At 39.6% G+C, this 12647-nt stretch overlaps 1 protein-coding gene across 4 annotated transcripts in view; it reads left to right on the plus strand.

Annotated features, from left to right (window-relative positions):
* Nucleotides 1–11482: 11482 nt before the first annotated feature.
* Nucleotides 11483–12647, plus strand: part of LOC149143923 (uncharacterized) — a 289497-nt gene continuing 288332 nt past the window's right edge. For 3 of the 4 annotated variants that reach the window (XM_089446412.1, XM_089446413.1, XM_089446414.1), the window contains exon 1: nt 11483–12140. In XM_089446412.1, the coding sequence (XP_089302538.1) occupies nt 11994–12140 (147 nt within the window). In that variant the 5' untranslated portion in view covers nt 11483–11993. The remainder of the gene's footprint in view (nt 12141–12647) is intronic. The other variant, XM_089446411.1, reaches the window with a different exon arrangement.

Consider the following 12647-nt stretch of genomic DNA (forward strand, 5'->3'; position numbering starts at 1 on the left):
TGGAATTCAGCTATTCATCATAGACACCTCATCCAAGAGCACTGCTTCTGGGAGATCAAAAATGGGAACACTGCTCGTTTCTGGGAAGACTCCTGGCAGCAGTTGCCAAAAATCAAAGACATTCTCCAGGAACTTCCAGCGGATGAGAGAGAGATACATCACTTGGCCAAAGTCAACCTCTTCTGGACTACAGCTACTACTCAAGAACACCGGCAATGGAAAAATGTCAATCAGCTCCTACCGCATAGCTCAGTCCAGACTCAACAGCTCCTCGAAACAGAATTACAAAAGAGGCAAATAAGAATCTCAGAGGAACCGGACATTTTAAGATGGGGTTACGGAGAAAAGGGTACATTCACTACTAAGGAGGCTTACAATTTAATCATTCAAGGGCAGATGAATAAAGACAACCTATGGGAAAAAGTATGGTACAAGTCTAACTGGCCGAAAGTATCCACATTTTTATGGCTTCTCTGTCACAACAGAATCCTAACGTGGGATAATCTCAGAAAAAGGAGTTTCTCTGGACCTTCCATATGTCATATGTGCCGACAGGAGGAAGAAACAGCCCTTCATCTTATGCAAAATTGCCTAGTGGGAAGGAAATTATGGGAGAAGATCGCTTTCCGCTGTCAAAATGAACGAAGAGTGCAAGGAGACCTCAAAGGAACCATCTGCAAAGGGGGCCAATCACCATTCCAAAGTAATCTCCTCAATGCGTTGTGGCAACTCATTCCAGGCTTATTGATGTGGAATATTTGGAAAGAGCGTAATAGAAGAATATTCAAAGATCAAACGATGCCGCTGGAAAAAATTTGGAACAATTTCCATCAAAACATTATGGAGACTCTGTCACTCAAAGATTGGCATTCCGAAGACTTTCCCACTCTTCCTCAGGAAAAAACTGTTTGGGACAATTGGAAACTGCGGATAAATCAAAATTCAATCATTGGCAGGAATCCCAACAAACACAGTCAGGACGCAAACTCTTGGAATCCGCCTCCTGTTGATATGTTCCAACTCAACTTTGATGGGGCATCTAAAGGCAACCCCGGGCAAGCAGGCTATGGAGGAGTCTTCAGAGATCATAATGGCAACCCTTTATGTATCTACATGGGCTCGATAGGCTGGGACACTAACAACTCAGCGGAATTGGAAGGTCTTTGGCGAGGTCTTAAACTAGCACACGGAAAAAACCTCTTCCCCCTCATCATAGAAGGAGACTCGCAGATCATAATCAGAATGGCCACAAAGCTTCAACACGGCTCTCCAATTCACAAGGTAAGCAGCAGCTGGAGGATGGCCCAGAGGCTTGAACTAATAGATCACTGGCTTTCTCAGCACCAAGCAATCACATTCAAGCATACCAGAAGAGAAGGGAATAAGGTTGCTGACCTTCTAGCCAACCTTGGAGTGGAGGCTAAAGAAAACCACTTTGAAGGCACCATAGAAAGCTTAACTTCCAGGGACCAAAGGGCCAGTTTGCAGGAAATTGTCTCTCAGGACAAGTCATTGATCCAGGATCTACACCCGGATGCGGGTGTTTATACTAGCCATTAACATGCTGTGCGCCACGCTACCCTTGACACTGACGGATGGCAGGCCTCTGTACCTGGCAATCTGGGGGAACGGTATACAGTTAATGCTCAAGGTAAGTGAGCGTATTTTGGTTCAGTTTCGAGAGAATGTCGCATTCAAGGCGAGCATGGCAGCTCTGACCTCGATGCGAACCAGTTTAATGAAGGAGCGTCATACTCCCGCGGAGGTCACCGTCTCTGTTCTTTATATGGCGAATTCTGGGCAAATTCAGGGTCATTGTTCCTCTATCGATGCTTGGGGTGCTAGCAGGGATACTCCAGCATCCGGGGTTCACGAGCTTGAACGTTATTTCGGGTCTCTGGTTCTGAGTACCATGCCTCGAAGCAGAGGCGTTCCGAGACGGGGAGGCAGGTCGGGCATTAGAGCCGGCCTTGCTCATGAAGATCTGATACCTGCTGCCCCAATTGCGATGGTTCCTCCCTCATCTTCGAGCTCGGAGCAGGAGAGCCTTGTTCCGCAAGGCACTTATCAAGCCTTCCGTCTCAGGTTCCCGAGCCGGCTTGTCAGGCCTGAGGTGGTGGTTAATTTCACTGTTTATATTTCTGAGGAGGAGCCCAGTGCCCCCATTTCGACTTCCCCTACCTCAGCAAGCGTTCAGAACAGTGGTATTTTACTGGGGGATATGAACGGTCTAGTTTACAATGCGGATGGTCTCGAGGGTACTCAGGTCCAAGATGTTCCGGTTCAGGCGGCCACAGTTCAGGGAGACCCGCCGTCTTCCAATCCTGCTATGGAGAGGGAGACGCTCAGCGACCACTCTCAGCATGGCTTTGGCTGCCTCCATCTAGTCACTGACTCGCGTGGAGAACCAATTCTAGATGAAGAAGGGTTTGTCACTTGGCTGGCCTCGCCCAGTCCGGAGAAAGAGGAGCAGCAAGCGTCGCCCAGCCATGCAGCCTAATCTTCATCGGGTGCATCTGCCAAGCTTTTTTGAACCTGTGTCGAAGTTAATGCAGCTATTTCATCCTGTTTGTATCAGTCTCATGTCTTTGTCTATTTCTTCCTGTCTGTTTCAATCTATTACAGTTATACTTCTCTGTACTAGAGTCTGTTATGTCAACTGGTTTTGTCTAGTTATGACCCCTGATGGGTTTGCTAATTGCAGTCTAAGTCCAGTCAGTCAGAGAGTCAAGACACATCAGAACTATGGAGGGTTTTTTGTAAATCAGTTTGTTCGGATAGACAGTATGGTCCAGGTTTTACTGTATGAGGACTGGCCTCGGCCTCCTCGGAAGGTCTGATTACATGTACATATTTTTATTTTCTTAATATAGAACTAGTCTTTACTTAGAAAAAAAAAAACTATATAGCAGAAATCAAAGAAGAAGCCGTGACCCACAAAGACTTTACAAACATCAAGCAGGCAGCCTTTCGCCATTTCCAAAAACTGTACAGCGAAGAGGCGAATGGATCTCAGAATTCTTGTCTGCTGGACGGGGTCCCCTCTTTAATCTCAGCTCATATGAACCTCCAGCTAGAAGCTAAAGTCACCATGGATGAGGTCAAAGCTACTCTCTTTGACCTGATAAAGCCCCAGGACCTGACGGTTTCTCTGCCAGATTTCTTCAATCCTGCTGGCACATTGTGGGAAAAGATCTCCTTAAAATGATACAAAAAATCACAAGATTGCCAGAAAATTGGAGGAAGCACAAACTCCTCGTTCCTTGCACTTATTCCTAAGGAGAAGGGCGCCAATTCGTTCAACAGATTTTGCCCCATCTCTCTTTGTAATATTGGCTACAAACTGATCACCAAAATCATTGCTAGCAGGCTGAAACACATCCTCCCTAAAATCATTCCTGAGAATCAAGGGGGCTTCATCCATGGAAGACAGCTGGTGGATAACTTCATTCTAGTTCAAGAGGCAATCCTATCCAGTCACCAGCGCAAGGAAAGAGGTATGGCCATCAAACTGGATTTAGCAAAGGCATTTGATCGTGTTAGGCATAGCTTTCTGTTGAATGTTTTAAAAAAAATTGGATTCGGAGAGAGCTTTATAAAATGGATCCGGGCTTGCATCTCGGAGCCATGGATAGCCCCCTTAATTAATGGCAGAGCTGCAGGTTTCTTTAAAGCTACAAGAGGATTAAGGCAGGGATGCCCCCTATCTCCTCTGTTGTTTGTTATCCAAGCCTCAGTTCTCAGCTTTCACTTAAACAAAAAAATTCAAGATCAGGAGATTCCAGGGATTTGCATTGCAAGAGGAGTTCAGAACATAAATCATGCCCTGTTTGCAGACGATACACTGCTTCTTGGGGCTGCTTCAATCCACTAAGCCACTAGATTCAAAGAGGCTCTGGATGAGTTTGGCATGATGTCTGGAAGTTGTCTTAATAAAGGAAAGTGTCACATATACAGCTGGAATACCTCGCCCCCTATGCTCAACTCCATTGCCAGATGTTTAGGATTTGCTGCCTCTGTTGTATGGACCTCATTTAAGTATTTAGGAATGCCTATCTTCCTCAAGCGTGCTTATAGCAGGGACTGGATACCTCAGCTAGAAAAATTCAAGGTCAAACTTCAGGCATGGGGCTATAATTGGTTCAACATTACAGGCAAGATAGTCCTAATCAAATATGTTCTCTGCAGTCTCCCTTTATTCCAGTTCTCTGTGCTTCTAGCTCCTGTCGGCATCCTTCAGAAAATGGACCAGCACATTCGAAATTTCTTTTGGAAGGGAGGTAAGCAAAACGAGAGGAAATTCCCCCTGGTCAACTGGGAGACAATCCTCAAACCTCAGATGGAGGGAGGCCTAAACTTCAAGAAGCTTCCCCTTCAAAACATCGCCATGGGAGCTAAGCTACTTTGGAAAATCATAGCGCCCAAGCCTGGTTGGGCTCAGCTAGCGCTCTGGAGGAAATACTTCACAGGCAAGAGGTCAAGATGTCTGGACGGGCCTCTTCCCCAAGGCACCTCTTCATTCGCCAGACTTAGCTCTAAAGCTACCCCTCTGATCCGTTCCAAGGCCTATTGGATCCCTGGAAATGGAAAAAAAATCAACATATGGTCAGATCGCATAATGGATCGCAATCCGATTGGGGACTGTCATTCCATGAAGAAGCTGCGTGACTGGATCACAAATACAGGTAAACACACTCTCTGGGACATCTCCAAGTGGGAAGGGACGCATTGGGTTGGCTGGAACTTCCTCGATCCACTGGCGGAACTTCTTCAGGACGTCAGTCTTCTCTGCGACTTGTTAAACGGAGCTGCCCCTTCACACATTCACAGGAGAGACAGACGAGGTTGGGTCTCTTTAGCTGCGGGTTATACTGTGTCGTGTGGCTACTCGAATCTTGATGCAATCCCGTATGTTCCTCCTGACCCGGCCCCGTGGAAAACAGTTTGGGACATTCCATCGCTACCCTCGATATGTTCAATTTGCTTCTTTGTCACGGTAAAATACTCACTGACGAGAGCCTGCAGAGGCGTGGCATCTATGGCCCGTCTAGATGCTCGTTGTGCAGAGAGAAGGCGGAATGTGTCACCCATCTGGTATTAAAATGCAAATTTTCAGAGCAGGTCTGGAGAGAATTGATGGAGCATTGGAATCCAAATTTCGAACTGCCTGCCTCCATATCCGAACTCTTCACTAACTGGCAGAATAGATATCCAGCTCCCCCTTCTAAAAATAAAGTGATAAAGGCTGCCTGGTCTTCCCTCCTCAAAATTTGTTGTTGGCAAATCTGGCTAGAGCGGAACAGCAGAATATTCAGAAATACCCAGCACGATGCCAAAGTGGTAGTGGCTAAGATAAAAATCCAGCTAAAAGAATGCCTGGAGGATCATAAAGATGATTCAAATCTTAGTCAACTCGACATTATTTGGGGGACTTCCTTAAACCTTCAATTTCGTCAAGCCAACAGAAGCATTATTCCTTTTGAGGAATGGCAAGTAAGGGGGATAAATAAGGAAGAGTTTCGAGACTGGATCTCCAACCATAAGGTTCATTCTCTCTTTTTCGATGGGGCAGCAAAAGGAAATCCTGGCAAGGCTGGGGCAGGAGGAACGGTTAATAGCACGGAAGGCACTCTGATCCATAGCTGGCTGGGGTTCAATTCCAACATACAAGCGGAAGCAATGGCCCTTTATCAAGGTCTCAAGTTGCTATTGAATCTGGAAATCAAGGAGGCAATCATCCTAGGGGAATCTCAAGTGATCATAAAGCTCATGGTGATCAATACTGCCCCCCGGGACTTAAGATTAGCAAGGCAGATTCAAAGAATTAGAAGCTTGGGAAAGTTGTTCCAAAACCTGGAATACTTTCATGTACTAAGAGAAAATAATAAAGAAGCAGATCGTGAAGCAAATAAGGCCGTTCTTCTCTCCGCCGGGACAATGATAAGGGACGGGCAAGAAACTTGGGACCCAATTCCATAAACATTTCAGCAACTATGTTTTATTGCCTGATTCTAAATCAGTTTGTTTGCATTTTCAAGCTTGGGCAAATTACAGAAATCAACTCCATTCTAGAACCTAAAAAGAGCTGGAAGAGGAATACAAACCCTTCAATACTTCAGGAGGTCGGTTCTATTTGGACCTGGACAACTCCCATTGTAATCAGAATTCTGGCAATTAGGCCAACCAGCTAATATAATCCATAGCCGTTCCTGTGAAAAAAAAAAACTTTGTAGTAAAGATGGAAATTATAAATAAACTATCTTTTTTTGCGCCAATAATGAGGAAATGTTGAAAAGAATTGGGGAATTTGTATTTTTAGGAAGCACATAGTTTGAAAATTAGCATTGAAAAAATTGTCAACTATTTTCTTTGAACCGTTTTTAAACCAAGCATTTCTTACATGTATATATTTAGAAATCATGTTCGTTTAGGAATGCATGAATAGACCGAGGGATAATATACACCTATTTGGGGACACACCATTACAAATGAAGAGGAAACATCAAATGTAGAATAAGAGGTGACCTTTGGGTTTTCTATTCAAGATCCAACAACAATAGTTTAGATGAAAATAGTTCCACTATCAACTTTAACAAATTTCCATGGAATGGATACTAAAGATCCTAATACCTTTCTCTCTTAATTTGATGTGTTATGTTATAGTTATAATTATTCTAATGATGTGAAAAAGCTTAAATTGTTTCTTACTACATTTAAAGATGCATCTTTCCATTGGTTTATGGGATTAGGGAAAAATATTATTTGAATTTGGAATGATATGTGTAAAAAAATTCTAAAGAAATATTAGGAATATTGGTTAGGGGAAATATTGGGTAAAACATATTTAAGGCTAGATATTTGCATGATAAAAAAATTTAAATGACATAAAAAGAAGATGAAAGTCTCGAAGATTATGTTGAAAGATTTTCGTATAATCTTCAAAGATCCAAGCAAAGTAAACTAGATCTTAATACTCTTCGAATTATTTTCTTAAAATGAATTAGAGACTATTGCATAGACTTAATTAATCTTACGGGAGCATAAGATGTATCTCAATCGTCTTATCAGGATATTTGTGACTTATGTAGGCATTAATCTTAAGGTAAACCTAACTCTAGTAATGGGCCTAGAGACATTCTTTTTAAAGTCACTGCATCATCAACAAAAGGAGTAACTAAACTTGGACTATGAAATTTATTAGAAAACTTTAAAATTTATATTCTTAGCACCCTTAGCTCACAATTGGACGCACTACAAACTGAAAAGCAATAAGGAAAAGAGAGTATATATGTGTTTATGGTTTAAAAGGAAACATGGATGGTTTAAAAGGCAACATGAATGGTTTAAAAGAAGACATGGAAGGTTTGACGAAGTTGCACAAGAAATGATTCTTAATGGTGAAAAGGTATTCCATGAAACTCATGATGAGAACAAAAGAAATGCCAATCATGATTTTAGAGACTCCAATGTTGGGTTTAAGACCCTCCACATTCCAAAGATTGATATGAGAAAGTTTGATGACAAGGATCCGGTAACATGGATACTACAAATGGAGCAATATTTTGATCTCCATGATGTGCATCACACACAAAAGGTATGCATTGCAACTTTATATTTAGAACCTAATCAACTTGATATGGTATCGATGGTTTTGTTCTCGTAAACCACTTGTCACTTGGTCAATTTTTACGGATGAAATGATAACACATTATGAGTATACAAAGAGAAACACCTTCTTTAGCCAATTGATAAATTTCAAACAAAAGGGTTCAATGGAGGAGCACATTGAGGAGTTCCAAAAATTGAATATCAGGGTAACTGATATTCCAAAGGAGCATAAGATTTATGTCTTCAGAGGGAATTTCAAGGGTAAAATCCAGCATGAGGTTCGCCTTTGGGAACCTGATTCATTAAAGAAGGCATTGAGGGTGGCAAGAAAAGTTGAAAGCAAAATTATGGCAACAAGGAAGTCGACCACTCACAATTATAAAGATGGAAGTGTTATTGCTCAGAGACTTCCACAGTTTACAAGGTTGACACCATAACAATTGGAGGAAAAAAAGAGAAAAATGACTTTGTGATAGTTGTGATAGCAAATACACTAAAGGTCATAAGTTTGTCGAGAAGAAATTATTTTACATAGATTGTGAAGAGGAGGAAGAAAAGGAACAATAAGCATCAAAAGAGGAGGATATATACCATGAACCAACCCCAAAGAAAGAAGAGATGAATCTAATCATATCTCGTAATGCATTGGAAGGAATTACCACTCCTCAAACTCTCACAATAGAAGGATATATCAATAAGAAAAAGGTAATAGTACTGATTGATTCAGGTAGTACCCATAATTTTATTCATTATAAGATAGCCAAGGAATTGAATTACTTCCTATATCCAACACCATAGTGTCAAGTGATGGTTGCAAATGGAGGAACTATAAATTAATCTGGAAAGTGCCATAATATCAAGCTAACCATGGGGGAATATGTATTGAATAGTCCAATGCTTTCCATTCTAATTGGTGGTGCTGATGTTGTACTAGGAGTCCAATGGTTACAATCTTTGCAGACAATATCTTTTAATTTTCAAGAACTTTTATTGATTTTTTTTTGGGAAGGAAAGGAAGTTGAATTAAGGGGCATCACAGGGAAACCAAGAAAGATCACCAACTCTAATGTAATGACAAAGATTCTAAAGAAAAAACAATGAGTTGTAATTGCACAATTATGCTCACTAGAGGTTCAAACATTGAAATCATCTATTTTTCCAGATCTCCAAAAAGTCTTCGACAATCATTCCAAGGTGTTTGAGACTCCCAAATGCCTCCCACCTATTCGTGATCATGGTCGTGCTATTCATTTGATTCTAGGAAGTGTCCCTCCAAACATCAGGCCCTACAGATATCCTTATGCCCAAAAGAGTGAGATTGAACGTATGGTTGCAAAATGCTAGAGCCTGGTATAATTCAACCTAGTTAAAGTTTTTTCTCTGCTCCAGTAGTATTGGTGCACAAGAAGGATGGATCATGGCATATTCCTGTCATTGATGAATTGTTAGATGAATTACATGGAGCAATTTACTTCACCAAGTTGGACCTTCATTCAGGATATCACAATTAGAATGAAGACTGAAGACATTCTGAAAACAACATTCAGAACTCACAAGGGTCATTATGAATTTTTGGTCATGCCTTTTGGCCTTACTAGTGCACCTTCCACATCTCAAGGTTTGATGAATTCCATTTTCAAACCCTTCCTTAGAAATGTCGTGTTAGTATTTTTTGATAATATACTAATCTACAAGAAGTCTTGGAAAGATCATGCTCAACATGTTGACAGGGTGCTCAAACTATTGGAGGAGAAACAATTATATGCAAAAACCTCCAAATGTTTCTTTGGAGTACAGAAGATGGAATATTTGGGTCATATTGTATCTCATGAGGGTGTTAAGGTAGACCCTAACAAAATTAAAGCCATTAAGGAATGGAAAATCCCCACAAACATAAAGCATATTCGAGGATTTCTCAGGTTGACAGGGTATTATCGTAAGTTTGTTATAATTATACGAGAATATCAACACCTCTAACATCATTACTGAAGAAAGGTGCTTTTTCTTTTACTCCAGAAGAAACTAAGGCCTTTGAACATCTTAAAGAGGCAATGTGCCAAGCACCATTCTTAGCTATGCCAAACTTTACAAAAACCTTTATTGTGGAATGTGACGCCTTGGGAAATGGAATTGGTGCAGTTTTAATGCAAGAAGGAAGACCCACTACTTTTGAAAGTCGTCCAATCAAAGAAAAGTATTTACACAAACCAATTTATGAGAAGGAAATGTTGGCAATACTACATGCACTAAAGCAATGACGACCTTACCTAATGGGAAGATACTTCAAGGTAAAAACAAATCATGATATTCTTAAATAGTTTTTGGAACAAAAAATATCTTCAGAAGAGCAACAAAACTGGGACACAAATATGTTGGGTTATGACTTTGAAATCATCTACAAAAAAAGGAAGCAAAATGTTGTTGCCGACGCACTCTTAAGAAAGGATGAGGATATGGAAGCATTGCTTTATGCCATTTCCATTATCCAACTTGAGTGGATAACTGAAGCAAGGGATGAATGGAAGAATGGTGAAGAGGTGTGGACATTCATTCAAAAGTTGTAGCGAGATCCTAGTACATATGATACATTTAGTTGGAAAAATGATTCATTATGGTACAAAGATCGCTTAAATCTTTGTAAGAATTCCCAACTCAAACAAAATATTCTTTTGGAATTACACACCTCTCCCTTAGGAGGGCACTCAAGATTTAAAAAAACTTATAACAGGGTCAAGAAGGAATTTTTTTTGGGATGACCTTAATTCTGATATTCAAAAGTTTGTGGCCAAATGTTTGGTTTGCCAACAAAATAAAGTTGAGCCAATTAAGATCCGAGGTTTGTTACAACCTTTAGCCATTCCAGTCATTGTCGGGAGGAGGTTAGCATGGCCAAATTTTTGCCCACAAAGTTTGAATGGTGACCTTTACACTACAAAGTGCCTTAATAGAGCACCTTGCCATCCTCTATTCTATGCCCCTAGGTATATTACCCATTATCTTTTATTTAAATGTTATATCTATATAATTGAATGATATAGTAATTGTTTTGAGTATGTATTCATACACTTATGAAAGAGTTGTAATCAAAGTGGATTGTGGTGTCTAAATACTTTGAAAGAGTTGCAATCAAAATGGATTGTGGTGTCTAAATACTTTGTTTAGTTATATCAAGAGAGTTGAATTTGAGATTTTTTTAACCTAAACTACTTAAACTAACTCTTAAATTAAAATTAATACTTAAACTAACTCTTAAATTAAAATTAATAAAGATTACATGAAAAGTTATACTTATCTACTAAAAATGAAGTGACCACTAAAAAGTCGCTGAGTTGAAAATAGGAGCAAACTCATGAAAAATACCTTAAGGAATAGAATAGAAAAAATTAAAAGATAATAAAATTGGAATGAAAAAAGCATATAGCTTATGAAAAACAAAAATAATACATTAAATAATTAAATATTTGCTTATATTGTATATATATATTTCTCCGTTTGTCAATGACCTTAAATTTGATTTTTGTAATACTTAATTGATAGGAAAAATTGAAGTTTTATTACATATTAAAAGAGAATCGAAAATAATAAAAAACCACAAAGGAGATAGAAAATTAAAATAATAAAATTTTAAATTAATATATAAATAAATTTCAAAAAAATTATTTTCTTAATGGAAAAGTTTAAAAATGTTGCGCAAAATATTTGTTCCCAGTCATAAAACAATAAAATAAAAACCAATGAAAAAATAAAAACAAACTATTATAATAATTTAATTTCTTAAATTAGGGATATATGTAAAATTTTTCCATGCATAATAATATTTGTTTTTAAATGAACTTTAGGTTATTTTGGTAAAACTCAGGTAAGCGAATTTCCGTTTTGAGAAATCGGAGCAAGTTACTTTTGATCACAAATCCGCATCATATTTGTAAATTCACGTTAATACCTTCCAACGAGGGCCATCCAACTCCACTGATTTTTAACCTTCCTATGTATTCCGAGCCAATAGTCCCAACTAATAACAGAGGGTCGGAGCTAGGGGTGAAAAGGTTATTAGCAGCTAGGATACTTTTGCTCATATAGACCAGCCTTGCTCTTCTCTCCCATGCAGCTTCTTCTGACTTCATAGTCCCCTGGAGGCGTCATTGAAGCACTGACCTTGTTGTAGCTGCGCTCACCTGTGAGATTAACGTTGTGTGCATGCCAGCGCTATGTGCGCATTAAAATTTGAAACTCCATCTTCGTTGTAGAAAAAATACGCGGCTGCAACCGTGGTTCGTAACTTATGCATCAATATTTATCTAAAACCCTAAACCCCAGCACAAAGCCCCCAAGAACTGAGGATTTGAGTGTTGTTTCGGACAAATATTTTGTAAGAACAGAGCAACATGGCTTTCGGTTTGGATACCGAATTGTCCGATTTGAAAGTCTCCGAGCTTTTAAAGGAAGTCAGCGTCGATTATACAAAGACTAAGCGCTTGGAAGATGCTGTAGCACTTATACGCGATGTGTTGTTCAGCCTTCCCGAGGAACAGGCTAGTATTAGCTGCCCTTCACTGTATTGTTTTTTTGTTTTCTGGTAAATAAAGAGCGTTTCCATTAATAGCTTGCCAAAAAGTTACAGTTACAGAGTAGAAAATGTAGTGGACAAAGAGAATTTTGCCCTAGGTTTTCTGTAGGTAACTAGGGATTACAATAATTTTCTCCTTTCTGTTCAAATTAAATGAATCCCGCTTCCAGTATACAGTATGTCAATCACACAGAACAATTTTTAAATCAATAATGCACAATAATAATATAATCCAAATTCAATTGTTCGGTATGACCAGCCAGTTCGAGCGCCAATATAAACAGTTAACAACTAGATAACTATTCGCTGATTATCCGAGCTATATTATTTGATTCCAACCAAAAGAGACGCCACTACAATCTACAGACTGATACTACAAAATTTCAACACCCTAGCGTGCCTCAGGATTGTGTCTCCACATTCTGTCCAAAACACTGCAACAATTCGATTCTGCTCAAATCTGGATTCTTGC

The sequence above is a fragment of the Pinus tabuliformis genome, chromosome X, assembly GCF_031772625.1.
Source record: "Pinus tabuliformis cultivar Carrire ecotype Pingquan chromosome X, CPIR1, whole genome shotgun sequence".
Taxonomy (NCBI): domain Eukaryota; kingdom Viridiplantae; phylum Streptophyta; class Pinopsida; order Pinales; family Pinaceae; genus Pinus; species Pinus tabuliformis.